The sequence below is a fragment of the Gobius niger genome, assembly GCF_951799975.1.
Source record: "Gobius niger genome assembly, chromosome: 1".
NCBI classification, from domain to species: domain Eukaryota; kingdom Metazoa; phylum Chordata; class Actinopteri; order Gobiiformes; family Gobiidae; genus Gobius; species Gobius niger.
Window position 1 is genome coordinate 52,625,807 of NC_136852.1, and position 20,796 is coordinate 52,646,602.

At 42.5% G+C, this 20,796-nt stretch overlaps 1 protein-coding gene across 6 annotated transcripts in view; it reads left to right on the forward strand.

The window, feature by feature from the left end:
* Positions 1-429: 429 nt before the first annotated feature.
* Positions 430-20,796, forward strand: part of cabin1 (calcineurin binding protein 1) — a 34,940-nt gene continuing 14,573 nt past the window's right edge. For 2 of the 6 annotated variants that reach the window (XM_079562321.1, XM_079562322.1), the window contains exons 1-29: positions 431-587; positions 858-917; positions 1,052-1,144; positions 1,217-1,330; positions 2,003-2,137; positions 2,207-2,387; positions 2,467-2,596; positions 2,670-2,819; positions 2,898-3,208; positions 3,272-3,431; positions 3,511-3,626; positions 3,780-3,997; positions 4,086-4,158; positions 4,275-4,462; positions 4,573-4,710; positions 5,653-5,841; positions 5,945-6,187; positions 7,260-7,413; positions 7,499-7,614; positions 7,761-7,919; positions 9,048-9,254; positions 9,396-9,541; positions 9,621-9,882; positions 10,453-10,623; positions 11,204-11,293; positions 11,370-11,530; positions 12,372-12,583; positions 14,982-15,161; positions 15,350-15,735. In XM_079562321.1, the coding sequence (XP_079418447.1) occupies positions 915-917; positions 1,052-1,144; positions 1,217-1,330; positions 2,003-2,137; positions 2,207-2,387; positions 2,467-2,596; positions 2,670-2,819; positions 2,898-3,208; positions 3,272-3,431; positions 3,511-3,626; positions 3,780-3,997; positions 4,086-4,158; positions 4,275-4,462; positions 4,573-4,710; positions 5,653-5,841; positions 5,945-6,187; positions 7,260-7,413; positions 7,499-7,614; positions 7,761-7,919; positions 9,048-9,254; positions 9,396-9,541; positions 9,621-9,882; positions 10,453-10,623; positions 11,204-11,293; positions 11,370-11,530; positions 12,372-12,583; positions 14,982-15,161; positions 15,350-15,735 (4,686 nt within the window). In that variant the 5' untranslated portion in view covers positions 431-587; positions 858-914. Of the gene's footprint in view, positions 588-857; positions 918-1,051; positions 1,145-1,216; positions 1,331-2,002; positions 2,138-2,206; positions 2,388-2,466; positions 2,597-2,669; positions 2,820-2,897; positions 3,209-3,271; positions 3,432-3,510; positions 3,627-3,779; positions 3,998-4,085; positions 4,159-4,274; positions 4,463-4,572; positions 4,711-5,652; positions 5,842-5,944; positions 6,188-7,259; positions 7,414-7,498; positions 7,615-7,760; positions 7,920-9,047; positions 9,255-9,395; positions 9,542-9,620; positions 9,883-10,452; positions 10,624-11,203; positions 11,294-11,369; positions 11,531-12,371; positions 12,584-14,981; positions 15,162-15,349; positions 15,736-20,796 lie in introns of all 6 variants that reach the window. The other 4 variants (XM_079562319.1, XM_079562320.1, XM_079562323.1 and 1 more) reach the window with 3 other exon arrangements.

Here is a 20,796-nt window from a genome sequence, read left to right on the forward strand (position 1 = left end):
AGCATCAATAGTGTGACCCCTAGTGGTTATCCATTTGCATGCACACACTCGCATTTAAAAAGTTATTTATTTACTTTTGTGTATTTCTTGACAATTATCTCCAATCCTCGACATTATATGGGGAAAACACGTGGACAATTTTAAATATACAAGAATATGGACAAAGTGCAGTTTTAGTTTCCTCTGGTTCTAAATCTACACCATTCTGTACATAAACATTTGTTATGCGATGCCTGTATTTCATTACTCCTTTCCTAAATGTGCATTAACCAGAAGTGGTCTCTTATTTTATTTATTTTTAACCATCCTTCTTTGAACCCACAGAATCTCAAACGTATTTCGAGTACTTGCCTGTGATTGGTCAGATGAAACGCCCTCAAATGTTTGGCCAATCAGAGCGCACCTTGTTACTCGTCGCGCCGCAAAGTGTCACGGCGTGACGCAAAGTGTCTGTGCGTTGAAACAACAAAGGAATATGATGGAATTGTGAAGTTACAAAGTTACGTTATCTGAGATTCTAACTGTTGGTTTTGTGCTTGTTACCTTTGCGGATTAAAATGTAACGCAAGCTGCAAAACTAATGAACGGTGAGTCATGTATCGATGCTGATGGACATTTTCAAACATTGTGGCCAGGCTAGCTGAGATAAATGTATGCTAAAGATAGCTAACGTTAACGAAAAAAGGTTCTGAACTGAATATTTGTATTCTGTCAACATTTAAACCCGACTGTGTCTTGGATTAGCTACACACTAGCTTTAGCTCTCGACTGTTTCTCGACTTACCCTTGATCTATTTATTTCTAATGCTCGTGTACCATCATGTTATATTTATTTTTCTTGCATTGTCCCGTTTTAGAGACCATGCAATCTTATCCCTGACTGCGAGGATATAAGGTGCCCCTTACAAACCAAAATGGTAAGAATACATTGTGATTCTTAAGGTTATACTGTAAGCTATGTGTTTATCTATTTACCTTACGTGTCATTCATAGTGTGGTCAACACAGTGCAGTATTAATCTATTATCGTGGTGTTGTGTTGTTATTGCCAGATTCGTATTGCTGCACTCAATGCCTCCTTGGCAGGGGCAGATGAGTCACAAGACCCCTTGAAAAGTTCTAAGAGTCGCACGAAAGAGGCTCAGGTAAGATAATTTAAATACATTGTGCAGGGCTTCTATACTGGTGCATGACTGTAATATCTGTTCCCTTTGCAGGAAGCTGAAGCCTTTGCTTTATATCATAAGGCTTTAGATCTCCAAAAGCATGACAAGTTTGAGGAGTCAGCTAAGGCTTATCATGAGCTTCTTAAGACTCCATTACTTAAAGAGGTGAGTGATGGATCATTAGTCGTTAGTTTGAGATCAAATTTTTGAAAGTTACCATACTTGGTCTTCGATGTACTAGCAACTACAGTCCATAGGGAGGATTGCCGTTATTGTTTATTTCCGTGATTTTCACCGGATGTTTTGGTGACTGTTTTTCCGAGCTTGAAGGGCTGTTAAATCATGGCTCTTTTACAGCGCCGATCTGTTCACAGATGCAATGCTCTGTTCGTGAATGACGTTTTGACCCACCATAGAATTATTATTATCTATGTAATACATTTGCGTTGCACACCAGTGCCTCACAGGCATGTCGATCCCCCTCATAACATTGTTAAGAAATATGATATAAAATGCTTGGAATCCCATAATGTCAGCAGTTTTGATGACACAATGGTAAATGGACTCATCTTATATAGCACTTTTCTACCTTTATCAGGCCCAAAGCACTTGACAGTAAGGAACTAATCACCCATTCACACTCTCATTCATACACCAATGTACGCAGACACTTGAGGCAAGTAGGATGACGTGTCTTGTCCAACACGACGACAGTGTGCATTTGCGGGAGCTGGGATTCGAACTCACGACCTTCCAATCCCAAGCTCGATGTTGAATTAGTGCATGTGCATATTTATTTGATATTGTCAAGCTAAATTGTGGTGGCCGCGCTTTCAGGCGACGCCATCAGAGGATCAGCGAGTGGTCCTCAAGCATCCTGGCCTGATGCTGAAGTATTCCACTTTCAAAAACTTGGCGAGTATGGCAGCGTCGAGGGATGACCTTGAGACAGCCATGGATTTTTATTTGGAGGTAAAGTCACAAAGATTTTAGCTGTTAAACTTGCTGTTCGTCGTTGATAACCGGTTATGTAATTTCTAGGCCGTGATGCTGGACTCCACTGATGTGAATATGTGGTATAAAATTGGCCTGCTGGCTGTGCGCCTTGTTCGTATTCCTTTGGCCCGTCATGCCTTTGAAGAGGGGCTTCAGTGTAACTCCGATCACTGGCCATGTCTGGATAACCTCATCACTATACTATACACTCTAACTGACTACACATGTATGCTCAGTTTACTGTAGTGATCGCATAATCATCACATGCTGCGATGGTAGGTTAATCTGTTGCTTTGTGTCATAAGGTTGTTTGTACTTCATTGCTAAAGCTCTTGAGAAAGATCACTGCTACACTAAAGCCCTGGTGCTGAAGGAGAAGATATTTGAAGAGCAGCCGTGTCTGAGGAGAGACACCATGCAGATGTTCAAGAAATGGTACAGCTGTCATCACATTCACCTTTTTTGCTCTCTATGAAATGTCATGGACACTCCTCCGTTATCACTGCAGTGATATGTCCATTCACTATGTCGAAGTGGAGGATGAGGAGCGTAATTCCATTGTAGAAGAGGCACTAGAGATAAGGAGACGGAGGCGGGCTCTCTCGTACCGGGAACCACCGCCAGACCTTGTGCTGATTCAGCCTATTCGCCGCCTCTCGTACGTATGATGATTTCAGTGTGTGCTTAGATAAAAATAAAAGCATAGATTGATAATGGCATCTATGTTTTTATCCAGCTGGAAGCATGTGGGTGAAAGCCTTCTCGCAACGTATAAGCATATGACGACATGTGAACCGCCTCGACCAAGTATGGGAAGAAGAATAGACTTTTCAGAGTATCGTGAACCCAACTTCCTCGAAAACCTTCCCCCGCCCAAGAGTCCAGTGAACAGCAGTCAACCTACCGCTCTCAGCAGCAGCCCCAGCTCTTCTTTGCCACCAATTACTTTTTCGGAACCAATCATGATGCCACAAAGCAGCTCCCAACCGGCGATCATTCCTGCTCTCACTACTGTGGAAGTGACTGCCACAACAACCCCCGCTGTTGGTGAGTTTGAAGGTGCTCAAGTGTAGACTGGCAAAAAATATGAATATTGTAATATTTTCATAGCCTCAGTGATGGAAGCAAAGAAGCCGCAGAAAAGAAAGCGCACAACAGAAGAAAACGTAGACACTGCAAAGAGACGCTCGGCTCGTGTCCGAAACACAAGATGCAAAAAAGAAGAAAAGATAGATTTTCAAGAACTGCTTTTCAAATATCTCCCTTCAAGGTTCTTAACACGGATCTTACAATGACAAAGCAAGTAATTATAATTTTTTTAATTCACAAATTCACTGGTTTTCACTCAGACTAAAGAAGTTTGACCCCGATGATGATGAGAGTTTGAGTAACCTTGAAGCGCAGTGTGACAGAAAAGAGGACCTACAGCAAACCCAGGCGGACAGTGTCGAGTACATGGAGTCCGGTACGCAGTAAAGTGGCATTTATATACAGTGGGAGGGAAAAGTATTTGGTCAGTTACCCATAGACTTTCCATTGGTTTTTGGCCAAATACTTATTTATCTCACTGTAGGTCATACTATAGGGTTGATTTACACTATACATTTTGCATCTGTAGAAAAACAGGACGTTCATAACTTCCTGCTGAACTGCATGAACAACGGCGGGATCCTTGACGTGTTGATGCGCTATCTAAAAGCTGTTGGTCAGAAGGTCTTGGTGCACTGGCCTCGTGGTTTGACCTCTGTGGTGCTGGAGGTATACCAGACCTGGAGGAAGCACTGCGCTGGACTCCCCAACCCTCTGCTCCGGGAAGGCAGCGACCAGCACAACAGGGTAAATAAACCACAAGCTAATTCTAATTCAACCAAAATATAGAAAACATACAGTATATTCAGGCGATTATTTGAACTTGTATTTGTAGGAAATGTTGACTATCTGCTTGGCTTGTATGGAGCTTCAGTTGGAGCAGTGGTCACACAACAAGGGAAAAAATGGTAAGTACTCATTATTGTTGCTTTATTGGCAATAAAAATCATTCCAGACAGTAGCATCGACAGCATTGCACTGGCCACCTTCAATTGAGCCGTACATGTTTTCTTTTCTTTTACAGTCTCACCGAGAAGGAGTGGTATTGGTGCTGGCACTGAAGCCGCTGACTCAGATTTCCCCGGACAGCAATTCCAGGGTGATTTGTTAATCCTGGCCCTAGGTTCCTCCCAAAAAGACCTCTTTGAAGATGACTGGATTGATATTATGGTGCGCGTCTACTGGCTCAAGGCGCGATTCCTGGCCCTGCAGGTAAGGACTGGCACTCTTTGTTCTTTTACTTTCGGGCAGGTTATTTCTTATCGGTCTTCCCTCAGTGACCTGAGCCTCACCTTTTTAAAAGTCCTGTGGTCTCTTCTTAGGGCGACATGGAGTTGGCTTCTGAGAGCTACGATGTGTGCCATGGCTGGCTTCAGAGTAAACCAAAAACTTCAGATGAAAAATGCTGCGCTATCACCCTGCCTAATCTCCGTGTAGATGCTACAATATCAGTGGAAGAGGTACGGCTTTTGATTAGTTATGTTCATGTTAAAAACCTTTCGTTTGAGACAAGAAACCACACATATCTCTAATATTGTACACTATTTGCTGATGCTTTGGCACATAGTTAATATTTGTACAATTAGGGGAGACCAGGGCTATTTGTCACCCCTTTTTTTTTCTCGAGTTTGCTGCTCATCAACAGAAAATCCCACAAGAGCCAGACCTGCATTAAATGAAAGCTTGAACCCTTGACTTGAAGTAGACCTTGCTCTCTTTTTTTCTATCATATTCCAATAAATAGTTATTAACCGTCAAGCACAACAAAAGCTAACAAACAGCTTGAGCAACAGCTCAAATCAAAGCTAACATCTGTGTCTTTCAAATCAGTGCCTTTTGTTTAAGGCACTCACTAAAGGAAAGCTATCACACAAAAATAGACCAAACATTAAAGTTTGGGAAAAGGCGTAAAAGCAATTCAAATGTGTCTTGTCCTCAGGTCTTCGGTCCAAATGAGAAAATTATTATTGGAACAGATGAAGAATACCAATACACATGTCGTTAGCCACACGTTAGCATAATTGCCTAAGTCATTTTGTATTGTTGAAATGGCAATAAGAGAAACAATGGGTTTCCTAATTAACGTCTATTTACATGTTTTCCAAAAACAGTGTAAAAATGAGTTAGGCAATTGTACTATATGGCTAACGACATTATATATCAGTACCAGCGTACAGCGCCCTCTAGTGTGGATATAAAAAGCAATGTAACAAATTGCCCTGCGTGACAAATAGTCCCCCTATAATGATATGTGTTATTGTTTCACAAAAGATAAATGAGTGATATTATCAAAATCAAGTATGTGAAAGCAACATATTGGTTGATAAAATGTTTTGCCACAAAGTGACAGTTCGGTCTTATGTAATCAAATGGAGTGACACGTTTCCCTTCTGCATTGACAGATTGACAAGAGGCTGAAGTCCTTGGAGCGCTGTCAGTCTCTGGAGGAGATCCAGCGCCTCTTTGAATCCGCAGACTATGCATCTGTGGTGCTCTTGTTGCAGCCCACACTTAATTATGGCAACAGAAGTAAACCCCTGGAGTTTGTGAGCTCAGCACCAGAACGCCCTGCTCAGCTAATGCTATTACAGGTTAGTTCGACACTATAACCTTGCACTGTAATGATAGCATCTCACTAAGGTACATAATGGGTTTAGTGTTGGGGTTGACAATGCGTCTCTGTTTTTGTTTAAGAACTCATTATTGAGAATGAAGGACTATCAGCAGTGTCTGGAGTACAGTGAACTCGCCCTGAACGAGTCCCTACAGCAGCTGAACTCCGCATCACCCACTTCTAATCCCTCTAAAGAAGAGTGGGTCTGCACCATCGGGAAGCTGCTGGACGGCATCGAGCTCTGTTTCAACAAAGATGCAGAGTTACTGAAAAATGTCCCCCGCTTTTCTAGTATGGCCCGACTGGCTAACAATCTCATTCAGGTAAAATAAACCAGTGTTATCGGCACATGTAGTCTTTTCTTAGTCATTTGTTATATATTTTCTTATTCTTATTTTACCGCTCAAACAATATCTATCTTGTGACCTGACGAAGCTCTGGCCTTTTAAAATTTAAAATTTCCCCCAACATCATAAAATTGGCACTACACTTGACTAGTGCTGGACTGTGTTGGGCAAGTTACTTTAAAATTGTAATGTATACTATTAGATGTATGTTTGTATTCTATATGACTGTTTCAAAAATGTAGCTGCGTTACTCTTTACTTTAAGTTCCTTTTGGAAAAATAGAAACTGAAAATAGTTATAATGCCACTGAGTTAAAGTGCAGTCAGAGATTCCCTCTTCCTTCACTTCCTCATTCTCTCGTTTGATTTTGATGACAGTAGCTACACGCAACTGTAGATCTTATACACCAGTGTCCAGCTTGATTTGGTGCTGTATTATATTTGAGGGGAGTGTGGTATTTTTTCGTATGTCCATCAATACAAACCATTTTACTGCACTGATAACTCGAGTTACTTGATTTGTAATGACTTGTATATTCCTCTATTTTGTTGAAGTAATATGTTATGTTACTGAAAAAAGTAATATATTTCAGCAATACGTTACCCCCAACACTGGGGCTGGACGATATGATCTGCTGATTTTGGAGAGATTGTCATAATCTATCCAAAATGCAGTGGTTTCTTTTCTCTATGCTCAAATACAGACGCTTTTTCCCCTCTCACTGCTTCACTCCGTCGGTCTCTATGTGAGTGACAAGGAGATTTAAGCGAACAGTGAAGTGTGAACTTCCAATAGAAGCAGGTCGCTTTAGTTGCCTCTAAAAAGCAATAAACGGATACGAGGTGCACATGATTCATGGTAAAATTGAAATAGTGATATCTTTTTTTTTTTTTGCCATATCACCCACCCAAACTTGTACACAACTATGATTCATACTTGCTTCTGTATCACCCCATACAATTATTAATGTGAAAACCATCAAAGCCTGTTATATCCTTTAAGCCAAACCTTTCTATGTTAAGCAATATATTTCCCTTTCTCTTCTCAGCTGATTGATCTCAGCATGGCCATTTCCGACGACCCCAAGGAGCCCTTTTTCTTCTCTGTCCTGCCGTGGATCATTCTCTATCGCGTTATCAAGCACGAAGAAGCCGCTTTCGATTGCATGCTCCGACAGCACATGTCTATGGGGGATGAGGAAGGTTTGCTACTGGCTTCTTTTCTTTCCGCGTCCATGTCGTGCTGCTTGTTATTACATTGTGTAACCGAGTCAGGCCTCTCTTGCAGATGACTCAGATACTCCCATGCTGCCCTCCTCCTTGATGCTCCTCAATACCGCCCATGAGTATCTTGGCCGCCGCTCGATGTGCTGTAACTCTAATGGAGCCCTTCTCAAATTCTTTGTAAGTTTGTGTTGCACATTTCCACAGATGCTGCAAATACCTAAGGCGCTCCGAAAGTATTTGTTGAAAGGATGCCTCAGCGTTACACTAGAAAGGGCAAAAAAAAACATGTTTGAAAAGTTTTGATTCTTTTTATGTTGATATAGGTTGGAGTGTTGGAAAAAGAATTTGCCGCCTGCCAAACCGAGTCGCATCCATACAGAGAGGAATTGGAGGTTGCCTTAGAACAGTGCTTTTTCTGTCTGTATGCCTACCCCAGTAAAAAGAGCAAAGCACGCTACCTGGAAGACCACTCGAGCCCACAGGTAACACTGTTGATTCACTTCATACTTTTATTATTGTGATGGCACAAATATTAACAATACAGATCAATGGACAACAGAACAATGACTTCAGGTACATTAAAGGGCAGGGAGACGAGATAATTAAATTAGTTTTGTTTTGTTTGTTCTAATAAAGATTTGTGTGCGTATTTGTGGTGCAAGAGAAGTGCGAGAGGGGAAGAGAAAGAAAAGACGTGTATATTATTCGTAGGGCTGGGTACTAGAAAATTAAGTTTAATTACTAATGGTATCGAAAAAATAGAGGGTTCCGATAAAAACTAGTTTTGATGCGTTTGGTCCATGGACAGCATTAAAGGAAGAGACTTGCTTGTTTCAGCTTAAATAAGCAAAACATAATTTAGAAGAAATAGTTTTTTATTAATAAATTAACATAGTTGTTCTGTTTTTATGGTTCTATTTGACAAATATTTTAGTATAGATATTGACAAAAGTATCTCAGTTATTGGTAGCGAAAACGTATCGTTGTTGTTATCAAGTACCGTATTGAAAAAAAATGAACCATACCCAGCCCGAATTATTGGTAGGCAAAATCAAAATGCCCCCCATTAATAATGTTGACAACACGTTGCTTCTTGAGAGGACAGGAACAGTAGCAGGAAATATAAATAAGTACATTGGAATAAAAATATATGTTGTTTTATTATTATCATCATCAACACCAAATAATAACAATAGTAAAGAAAAGAATAAGGCTTTAAACTTCATTGACTTGATTTTTGAGTTCATTTAAAATTCTTAAATTATTCTGTATTGCTGTTTTTTCTCTGGGTTTTGTGTTTGTGCAATGTGAGCATCTGTCCACTAGGGGTCTCATATCACTACGTCTAGAAATGACAGTACAGCTTCTTTTTCCTTTTGTTTCTATTGCAGTCAATCAGAGGTTCAACGAATTATACAATGATAAATAACAACATTGTATTATGTTGTAAAAGTGCAAAAATGGTTACAAAAACTCAACCCATAAATACCCACGGTGTAAATATTAGTATTCAGTGCAGCATTCAAGTGTCAGTCTTTTTTTTTTTTTGTCTGCAGCAACAAGCGTGAAACATGTAATCTAAATATACTTTGTGTTCTTTGCACTTGCAGATTGAGTTGATGTGGTGCGATGCCCTCTTCATGTTCAAATACTTCAAGCCAAAGACTCTGCCTGAGTTTGACAGCTATAAGGCGAGCACAGTGTCCTCAGACCTTGCCAATCTTCTCAGGAGGTTTTGTGGTATCGCCCCCATCAATGACACTCCGACCTTAAACTCGGACGAGGTAGCTGCCTACATCGAGGGCAATAATGAGAAGGTAAATGACTGACATATATTTTGTCATTCAGTGTGTATAAACTCTTTTCGGTTATTAGACCTGAAATACCAATTGTAAGAGGTCTAGAAGTTTGTTAAAACATAATGTATGATATAGCATCTTTTACTTTTTCTTTTTAAGGCTCCAGGTTTTCCAGAGGGAACTCCTCCAGCTCCTCCAATCATAAATGAAATGTACTACCTCCTGGCAGATTATCATTTCAAGAACAAGGAGCAATCCAAAGCCCTCAAGTTCTACATGCATGACATCTGTGTTTGCCCTAACAGGTTTCTACCAATGTTTATTTAGCCAAAACTGCTTCCAATTTACCATTTAACACATGTTTTCTTTCTGTCTTTCTTTCAGGTTTGATTCCTGGGCTGGTATGGCTTTAGCTCGGGCCAGTCGTATCCAGGAGAAACTGAACTCGAATGAATTGAAAAGCGATATGCCCATATGGAAGCAGTCACAGGCCGTGCTCAACTGCTTTAAGAGGGCGCTCGAGATCGATAGCTCCAACCTGTCTCTGTGGATCGAGTACGGGACCATCTCTTACGCCTTGCACTCGTTTGCCTCTCGACAGCTCAAACAGTGGCGCGTCGAGCTTCCCCCAGAGGTTGTCAAACAGGTGAGGTTATGCTTATCAGTGGACCATGTGTATCAGCTAACAAGTGAAGGCGTTCTACCCTAAATGTTACAAGTATGGGCAAGCTTAAAGCAAAAAAAATGATGATGAAAATTGTTCGCTGAATGATTTGTCCAGTTTTGTTCCATCCTTCAACCAAAGCCTCAGGGCAGCCTGTCAGGAGCAGCAGCCGGGGACCCATCTCCAGATCTTGAAGCAGGATCTTAGTCAGCGTTACCTGGCTGGAGGATTAGCTTACTGTGCACGTTTTGGGGTTGTTTGGGGAAACCGCAGCACCCGGAGGAAACCCACTCCAACACATCGAGAACTGCAGACTCCACTCAGGAAACAAACCAGAGACCTTCTTGCTGCTATACCTGATGGATGATTTTTTTTTTTTCCCAATCAGGTCAAATAGTTACTGCAAGCTGACTGTTATGTACCCAAAGCACATGTGGCATCCTAACACTATGCCATCTCTCGGCTTATGTTTTTGTTTATCAGTCTGATGGTGTACCACTGTGAGCTAAATTACTCATGAATGGCCCCGCTCGCGTGTTTGTGTCTGTTCAGATGGAGGAGCGCCGAGGCTCCATGTTGGAGACGGCGCTGCAGTGTTTCCAGGGCGCTTCCCGTTGTGAGGGTGACAGTGATGAGGAAGAGTGGCTCATCCACTACATGCTCGGGAAGATCACAGAGAAGCGCAAGCTGCCTCCGGTGGAATTCCTGCATCTTTACAAAAAGGTAGGGAAACAATAATACCTGTATCGAGTAGAGGTTTGATATTCTGTGGTGGTGCAGTGTGTTTTCCAATGTCAGGAAGTCTGTATGAGACAAAAGTTTTGATTTTAAATATTGTCCAGATCCAGCCACAAGAGGTCAGTAAAGGTGAAAAGAATAACTTTTGAATAAATTAGTTATTTTTGATTGATTTCATATTTGTTTTTACCTTTTAGATTTGTCTCTTGGGCAAAATAAAACTGAAAACTTCCTTTAATGGCCACTTATATTTATTAATTTTTAAGCACTTTTATGACATCTGTCCTGATTGATAGGTAAAAATGGTTAATAATTAAGTAATATGGAATATCGAATGGTTTTATTATCCACCTACACCTCCAAAGTTCCCCGTCCTCCACCTTCATACCATATGTGTAAATAATGTATGGAGTTAGTCACTGCTGTGGACGAAGATGGTTCTTTTTCTGAGGAGGAGTGAGGCTGGTCAGGAGGACATGTGGGAAGCATTGATGACCCAGGTTCAAATATGTCTCACCAATTAACGTGCCCTAAAAGTGTCATTTTTCTGCCTTCTGTTCGATAGTCTGCGAATTATCTTCACGAAGAAGCTGCCAGGTACCCACGGAAGATTCACTACCACAATCCCCCCGACTTGGCGATGGAGGCCCTCGAGGTAAACTAGCCGTGAGCCTTATCTCTGTTTCACTTGTATTTTAATGCGCTGCTCTTGTGCTGCATTCTCTCCGCAGTTACATTTCCGACTCAGTGCGACGATCTTAAAACTTCTGGAGAGTGGCGCCGCTGATCTGGATCATGAGCTCTTGTTCAGTTTGTTAGTGGGGGCTGCTACGGGTCCGTTTGCAAAGGGAGAAGAGAAGAGTATGCCCAGTGTGCCAAGATCCAATGAAAAGTAAGACAAAAACTCAAAGCAAAAAGATAATTCACAGATGCATTTGTAAGTTTATGTTGTGTTGGTTGATTGGTTTTTTTCCCCAAGGATTTGCTTCAATAAGGATATTTGATTTATATTAAAAAAGAGAGACCAATCAAGGATATTAGCTCTAGGGGCATGAGTTACTTAGTACTGCTTTAATATCTATACAGAAATACAAATTGCTTTCTTTTTGCTTGTCAATTATGTGTTTTATCTTTATTTGCACACCGTTCTTGTTACATTACATAAATTACATAATATTATTATTTTTTTAAAGTTCAATATTACTGTAGATAAAACTGTCCTTTCGACACGGTGAGCATAAACACCACACCGAATCATTCTGCTGCAGAGGGTGATGATCCATTACTGCATCATTTTTTCAACAATGCTTTTAAACCTCTTAGCCCCCACCTGATTTGAGCACATTTTCTCCAGTTTGGCATTACCCAACTCTAAAAGCTTCTTGGAAAAAAAAGTAAAAAGCGTCAAAATAAACCAATGAAATGAAATGACAAAAAAAATGACGAAAAAGCCACAAAAGAGCCACAAAAAAGCAACAGAAACTCTACAAAGAAGCAGCAAAAATGTGCTAAGAATGCAACAAAGAACGTGAAAAAAGTGACGGCAACAAAGTGAGGAAAAAGATCCATTTAGATGAGCTTTGTAGGTCTTGGCTTTCAAATGGCCTATAGGCTGTAAGCTCCAGTTGAGAAGTTTTTAGATTTAGATGAAGCCGAAATGGAGTAAACGCACTTAGGTTAAGGCGGGGAGTAAGAGAATTGAACCATAGCAAACTCTCCCTCACTTGTTCCAGGGAGAAGCCGGCCTCCATGGCGGATGAGGACCTCACCTGCTCCTCGGTTTGCATTGGGAATGTGCTATGCTCCTCGCTCCCGTCTGCAGCCACTCCAGGTCTGACATCTCCTCCTTATGTGGCCACGCCGTCTGACCACGATTACGCCAAACGCAAAACACTCCGACGGCAGCAGTGGCAGCAACAGCGGCATGAGGAGCAGCAGGCCGATGGTACAGTCCCAGGCCTAGGCACTGTATGTGGGGGAGTGGGGCCCTATGCTCTGTCTGCACTGGGACCACATGGCCTCCGGGTGTGGGGGGGTGGGGCGGTGGGGGCGCTCAGATCGCTAATCACCATATGGCTTTATGGCTTTGGTTTCAGTTACAATAATCCCCCCTTTGCACTGGGTGATTGGGATGTGGTGAACTGGGCAATATGGTTTGGAATTATTTCACTTCTGCTAATCCAAAATCAAAAGCGAGAGAACACCTTGTGCTGATGATAGGCGCTGATAAAGATGCAGAAGGTTATTTTAGGTGAGAGTGTGTAGAACCTTCTTTTAGGGTTAAAACATTGCAGGTTAGAAGTAAAAAGGACAAATGTTTTATGAAACTAATGCCCAGTAGTCAGCTGCACATTTCTTTTCATGTGAGGCATAGCTTTGTCCTAATTGGCTTCGTTATTCATCTGTAAAGAAATGTGCAATTCCCTAATGACAAATAACTTCCAATATTGTCCTCCAAGAGTCCAGTGAAAAGTTACTACTGTTTTTATACCAGCACCGTGTCGCCATGTGTGTCTGTTTGTTTGGGTTTTTTGTCTGTTTTCTTGCAGGATTTGACTTCATTTTAAGTCAACTGCTGTAAATCCAACAGTCGGTTTGATGCGCGATGATCATCAGTGTTGTCCATATCCATTCAAGTGTGCGATAATGCAGCCATATTGCCCATGTTGCCGGTTGTGTCGCCCTGTCCAGATTCCTTCCTACCTACCTGCCTGCTACCTCTGTGCCTGCTCGCTTTTACCACCTGCTTTGCCATTTATGCATGTGGTTATAATGGGATGAATGGTCTCACTACTGTGAGGGGGGGTGGCATCGTTTCCTAAAAGTCTTTTTTTATTCTCTGAGGGATTTCTTAACCTGTGAACCTCTTCTAAAAGCAGTGTCCACTAATTAGACATTATTCCTAATTATCTTCAATTAGTTTCAAAATGTTTCAAAATGCCGTGTCACTATTGATGTAGCGGGGTCATACCGGGGGACACAGACTGAACTGAAGTTACACAGCGGTTTCCTGTGCACCGTTTTGGATGAAAGGGTCTTTTTTTTTTTTGTGAGTCTTGAAAGAGCACAAGTCGGGCTGGGCGATATGACTACAAAAATCAAATGTTGATCCGGTTCATGTAACAAGTTAGGTTTAATTCACGCAGACTGTTTTCCAACCACTCCTCCTATTGATCAGTCTCGTCACGCTCTGAGTGGGGACGGGGGGGGATTTAACCAATCATTGGGAAGTGTGAGCTCTCGGAAGCAGCAGAGCAAACCGGCTTTAGTTACCTCCTGATGCAACATTAGGATGCTAAGTGCACATGAAATGTGGTCTAATTGAAATTGCCGGGGGGAAAAAAACGGGGCTATGAATTTTTGGACATATCGCTCAGTCCAAAGCACAAGTTGACCTGACACATGACACAGCGAGAACCAGATTCAGTACCCCCTTTTAAACACACAGTAGCTTGTGCAATTTGTTTGACGTCTTCTGATGGGAAAGTCTGAACCCGTTTCTCAGGGGAAGTGGTGGCACTGTAAAATGCTCTTGGGTTGAAAATCAATCTGAATGGTAAAACAAAGCATCGCATATCTTCAACAGCCTCCCCAGTGTTTGACCACAATTACTCTCGGCCCCGGTCTTCAATGTGGCTGTCTTCCAAAAATGGTACTGCTCCCTTTAACCCCCCGCAACCGCTCCAAAGCATCTGACTTGAATGACGGATGTGCTTTGCTCACAAAATTCAGCTTTCACATTGGTGCGTTTCCGAAAAAAAAAACTTGCTGTCCTCTTTCTGTTTTTGCTAAGCCTGCAAACTGTGGCAATTAAGAGGGTTGTTGGCGTCACGGTTTGACAACGCACAGTGCATAGATAGTGTTTCTTCGTTATAACGGGTGTATGAGTGTGTCATCAGTGGTGCGCTAATAAGGATTTATGGGTGTGACTTGTTCTGCTTCACACTGTTCTGTTTGCTTCTTGATAATTGTATCTCCTCTTGATAAAACTGTATAGAAAAGAATCACTTGCATAAGGTAATTACCAACATGAAATTCTTACTACTTTACTGTTCAGTGGGTTCAGAAAGTTTTCCTGCCTCTTAATTGTTACGTAGCAGTCTGATACTACAGCATTTCTTTTCTATCGGTTTCCAGTCCTATCACCCTACTATTTAAATATCATGGTGATACAACCTTTCCATTTTTCTTAATTGTAGTCGTGCTGATTTTCCGTGGTTAACTGAACCCATGACACAGGAAAGTACAGCCTCAGTAGAGAATGAGTGCGTTTTCTGAATCCACTGTTGTCGTTAGCCTTCAAGCCAAATGGCAGCTTGATCTCTGTTGTCTGAATATTGTAGAGCGCAGTCAGGACAGTGAAGTGGTGTTGCTGTCCGACTCCAACTCCACTCAGGATGCGTTCACTGACCCCGCCAGCTCTCAGGACAGCAGTCACAAACCTGCCCCCGGGAAAGAGAGCTCCACTTCCTCCGAGAGCACCACGCCAGTGAAGGAAGGCCAGCCCACACCTGACGAAACCGGTATGTTCAAAGTGACTCTTTTCGAGCACTATACCTGTTTATTCTGCTTCTATCGCTAACTCTTACAGCGATTTATTTACTTATATATATATATATTATATATATATATTAGTGCTGTGACAAAGTGGTTGCAAATACAAAATTGCGTAACTTTGAGGGTCCATTTGTGTTTTTCAATTGTATTGCAGCATTGAACAGTGAGCCTGCCTGCGTCCTGGTGGAGGAGAAGATGCTCCAGGATGTAGTGGAGGAGGTGACGCTTCCCACAGCTCCCAAAGGTCCTGCGGACATCGGCCCACTGCCGCCTCTGCCTGTCCCTGCCACCCCTCCAAAACCAGCCCCCTCCCAACAGGCCGCTCCTCAGACCCCGGTGAGCGAGAGCAAGAAGAAGCCCGAGCCCCCTCCTGAAGTGATAGAGGTGCCCAAGGCTCTGCCCGTGGACCTAGTTGAGCAGAAGAAGATGCTGGTGGAGTTGTGCGTCAGGGTCTTGTTCCTCTGTCTTGGCCGATTCCCACAACATTATAAAAGTCTGTACCGTTTGGCCTACTTCTACAGCAACAGCAAGACACACCAGGTTAGTCACGTCTCTTACAAAATGGCATATTCACCTATTAGTACAACGGGATTAGGATTCTCCTGGTGGTCTGGGTTAGCACTGCAGTGATAGAAGTTGCTGAAGCAGGCTTGAGCTCTGTGGGCAGAGGTGTGCGTGGGTGGGAGCACAGCGCTCTCAGCCTGTTTGGCACAGGGAGCCTGTTAGTCCATGGGCCAGACCAAATATCGGTACCGAAAAGGTGGCAAAGGCTATCGTTGATTTTTAAGTAGGTCCATGTCTGAGGTTTATATTTTTGTATGATAGCCTTTTCAGAGTTACAGCTTTATCATAGTTTTCAGCTGTTGAAGTAAACCACCCCATGTCAAAAAAGTCGCTTTTGACACTGGTCCATATTTTGATTTAGGCCATTTCCAGCCCATTAGATACTGATTTACACCATTGTATTTGGTATCATTGTAAAGAAGACATTTTCATGTTTCATTTGAGCCCAAATGTGCTACTCTGTGACTATTACCGTGGTAACCAAAGCTCCTCAAACACAAACCTGAGGACGTTTTTTCACCATTTTCACAAAAACAGTTTTACTATGTTTAACGCTGTTTCTTCAAGGAACATCACAGAGACAAATGTTTGATACTGGGGAACTCTCTAGACTCTGAGGATTCAGGAAATGTATAACATGTCAGTACTCTCTCAGCTTAAGGCCTCACAGTGAGCCACGAAGTAAAAGAATGTCCACCTCACATGAGCCTCTCCCATTGAAATAAGCCTATATCTGCCATTCTAAGGTTGGAACCGCTGGTGAGACTTTCTGTCCAGGAAAGGCCAATGCAACTTGAAATTACATTTGTGGAGAAGAACAGTTCTGTATTTTCACCAAAAAGTTGTTCATATATTTTATATATTATAGCTATTTATCATATACTATGCCATACACACAATGGCATTCTGTTTCTTTCACTACTATACGTAGTCCTGTACATTTGTCTAAAATGTCTCAATAATCCAAGATAATTCCAAAGGTTTGTCTTTGTAGACACCACATGGTTGTGCCAAAAATACCATATTTATTTGTTTTACCCTTAGTTGTTAATGTATTTGCTGTAGAAAACTGTGCTCTGTTCTGAAGCTGAATTTGCCATAAACCACACGTTTACTATGAACATCACCCTTTTTTACTGATTAGTAAATTAATAAAGTAAATAATTTTGTAAGGTCATTTCAGTAAAGTTGTTTTATTTCATTACTAATAAATCAAATATAGTAGTATAAAGGTGGTGAGGTGTGAGGTGTTAAAACCAGGACATGAAGAGTCAACACAAAACTACAGCTTAGCCTCATCCAGAACTAAATCACAGAGCAGTCGACTAAGCAAAACAGTCCATATTTTTATTTGATTAAACAATTTCTCCAGCTTTTCTGAAGTTATTTTAAGTTCTTTGTACATGGATTGTTTTGTTTTTTTGTGTGTGTATGTGCTGTATTAACATATTTGAGTTAATACAGCACATATTGAGTGCAATATGTGCTGTCTGTGCGCATGAAATATGCTGTATAAATGAATAAACAAAAGTTTACTTATTAGTTTTATGGACAGAACATAAAGACACAGCCAGGAACCGGAGGGTGTCCGGTTTGGGAACCCCAGGATCTCAGGTGTTGTTCTGTTGGCTTCATCAAATCAGGACCTTCAGCTGCCCTGGGGCAGTTTGCAGCCGACTGTGAAGCGGGATGAGTATCAGCACCTCCAAATCCGAGGCCATGGGTGGCTTCCCCTCTACAGGTCGGTGGAGAGGCCTTGCCTCAAGTGGAGGAGTTCAACTATCTCAGTGTCGTGTTCACGAGTGAGGGACGGATGGAGCGTGAGATCGACAGACGGATCAGTGCGACATCGGCAGTGATCATTGTTACTGTGACTGTTGTGGTGAAGAGGGAGCTGATTTACTGATCGATCTACAGTATGTTCTACTCTCACCTATGATCATAAGATCTGGGTAATGACCAAAAGGACAAGATCGCAGATACAGGCGGCTGAAAGGAGTTTCCTCAGTCAACTAAGAGGAGCTTGGAGTAGAGCCGCTGCTTTTCCCATCATAACTTAGCAGATAACAAACCTGTTGATGATTGTGGAGGTTTGTGCCCATATCCTACATTATTCTTCATGCTTTTCAGGATATGCTGGAAACAAATCTTTTGCCGATGGCACTTATTGAGTTGTCATCCTGGACTGTGCCACCTCTGCAGGGTTCAGTATCACCTCAGGCTGACAATAGTTATATCGAGCCCAGTCAAATGCAACTAGAAAACTGTCTCTCGGAAGCTCAGCAGGCTCCACCTCTGAAACCATTCCTGTTTGGGATTGTCTCTTGTTGCCTCTTGTGCACATTTTATCTCAACACCTCAACAAGTGTAGAGTGAAAAAAGAACATGCAAACTATAGCATGAGAATACTTTATCCAGCACAAGGAATGTATCACAAGAGTCCTTTTGTTGAAATTTGTGTTTTTGAAGATACTTCATATGCTCAGACTGGACTCAACAAGTTGCACATGAATGTTGTATGAGGAGATGAAAAACAGCAAGTATGCATAGGGAAGTGGTGAGGACAATGCAGAAGAACAAGGGTCTGAGGCCAATTGATTCTAGATTTGGACATGCACAGAGTAGGGATCGAGGTCCAGAAGAAGACAACGAAGTGAAGATTTATGGATATTCCGAACTTTTACAACTGTTTTTGAACTGTAATTCAGATAATGCATTTCAATTGGAGCCACAGATCGAAGCTGTACGTTATTGTCCCTTTACAATAAGGGAACATGTCAGGAGCAGTGGACAGCCATGCTCATGTTCAGAATCACCAAGTTAGAGGATTATCCTCCTGTGCATCTTTTACGTAGATGGAAGAAACCAAAGCACCCAAAAAAAATCTGGCCAGACACAGACAGTGGATGTAAACTCCACACAAAAACACCTAAATTGAACTTCATGCTGAGAGGCAAGAGAACGCTAAGCACTAAGACTAACCACTGAGGGCATGCAATCTCTCCTGCGCATTCAACACTTTTTGGGCCAGTTCTTTCCACCTGGCGCAAGGACAGCGCTGCTCCAAACAAGACAAGACCCACATTCTTTTCCTAGTTTAATTGTGCTGCCTCATGTTCTTCCTTTAGTGTTATGGGCTTCTATAAGCTCTATCAAGTCAAACTAAGAACTTGAGTTAACCACTGTCTGTGTCTGAGAGAAAAATATGTAAAGCCGGTCCTGCTGTGGTTCCAGTCTGTACTCAGCCGTAATTCACCCCCACTCTTGCACCACCTTTCTCCCTCGCCCCTTCCCGGTCGCGGAGTCTGGTTGGAAGAAAACACAACATTGCCATTGGTCACTGTTGCAGGAAAAGCTTGGTTCTTGGATAACCAACCGTCTAACCAACTGCAGTTTGTGTGTCTTCTTGGACATAAAGGTATTCCCTTCGCCCTTTGCTATCAGCATAATGGTTTTTGTACAAGGGGATTCAAGAGTGACTGAACGTCTAGCTGTCACCTCACAGCAAGACGTTCCTGGGTTGGATATCCCGGGCCATGTGGGACCTTTCTGCTTAGAGTTTGCATGTTGTTCTTTTCGTTTCAAGTCCCCTGAGTTAATTTTCTGTAGAATCCAGTTCTAGTACGGTAAAACACCTTGGTACTTCTAACCTAGCTTTTGACTCAAAATCTAGTGATAGTTAACTCCCTTTTGTCTTTGTCCCGAGGGCTATTCGACGGCACAACTCTCTAGAAGCAAAAGTGGTGTCTGCAATGTTATATCGCTAGAAATGTTATTCATTTACCAAATACAAATGTAAAATGATGTGGTTTCAGTAGTGAATGAGTGAAAGTGAATGAGACTGTCAGTGAGTGCATTGTGTAGGCTACATAATATGGATATTTTTTTTTACAATTTAGGATACAGTTTATACACTGCTCACAAAAACTTAGTGCACACTCAAAAAACACAATGTAACTCCATGTCAGTCAAATTTCTGGGATATCAGACTGTCCAGTTAGGAAGCCACGCTTATTGTGAATCAATTTCACTAGGTGTTGTGGAAATTAAACAGACAACAGGTGGAAATGAGCGGCAATTAGCAAGATCAGTCCAAAAAAGGAATGGTTTTGCAGGTGGTGTCCACAGACCATTTCCCTGTCTTCATCCTTTGTACCGTATTTTTGGAACACTTTTGCATTTGTCCAGTGTTCTCACCACTAGAGGTATCATGAGGAGCATCTACAACCCACAGAAGTTGCTCAGGGAGTGATGCTCATCCAAAATGGCACGTCTATTCGTGCTGTGGCAAGAAGGTTTGCTGTGTCTCCCAGCGCAGTGTCCAGAGCATGGAGGAGATACCAGGAGACAGGCCAGTACACCAGGAGACCTGGGGGGGGGAGACCGAGGTCAACAACCCAGCAGCAGGACCGCTATCTGCTCATTTGTGCACGGAGAAACAGGAGAAGCACTGCCCGAGCCCTACAAAATGACCTCCAGAGGCCCACAGATGTGCATGTTGGTCCTCAAACGGTCAGAAACCGACTCCATGAGGGTGGTCTGAGGGCCCGACGTCCACAAGTTGGGCCGGTGCTTACTGCCCAACACCGTGCAGCCCGATTGGCATTTGCCCGAGAACACAGCGATTGGCAGATTGGCCAATGGTGCCCTGTGCTCTTCACGGATGAGAGCATGTTCACCCTGAGCACATGTGACAGACGTGACAGAGTCTGGAGACGCCCTGGAGAACGTTCTGCTGCTGCAACATCATCCAGCATGACCGGTTTGGTGATGGGTCAGTGATGGTCTGGGGAGGCATTTCATTGGAGAGCCGCACAGCCCTCCATGTGCGAGCCAGAGGTTCCCTGACTGGCATTGGGGACCGGGATGAGATCCTCAGACCTATTGTAAGACCATATGCTGGTGCTGTGGGCCCTGGGTTCCTTCTGATGCCTGATAATGCCAGGCCACATGTGGCAAGAGTGTGTCAGCAGGGCCTGCATGATGAAGGTATTGATGTTCTGAACTGGCCTGCCCGTTCCCCAGACTTAAATCCAA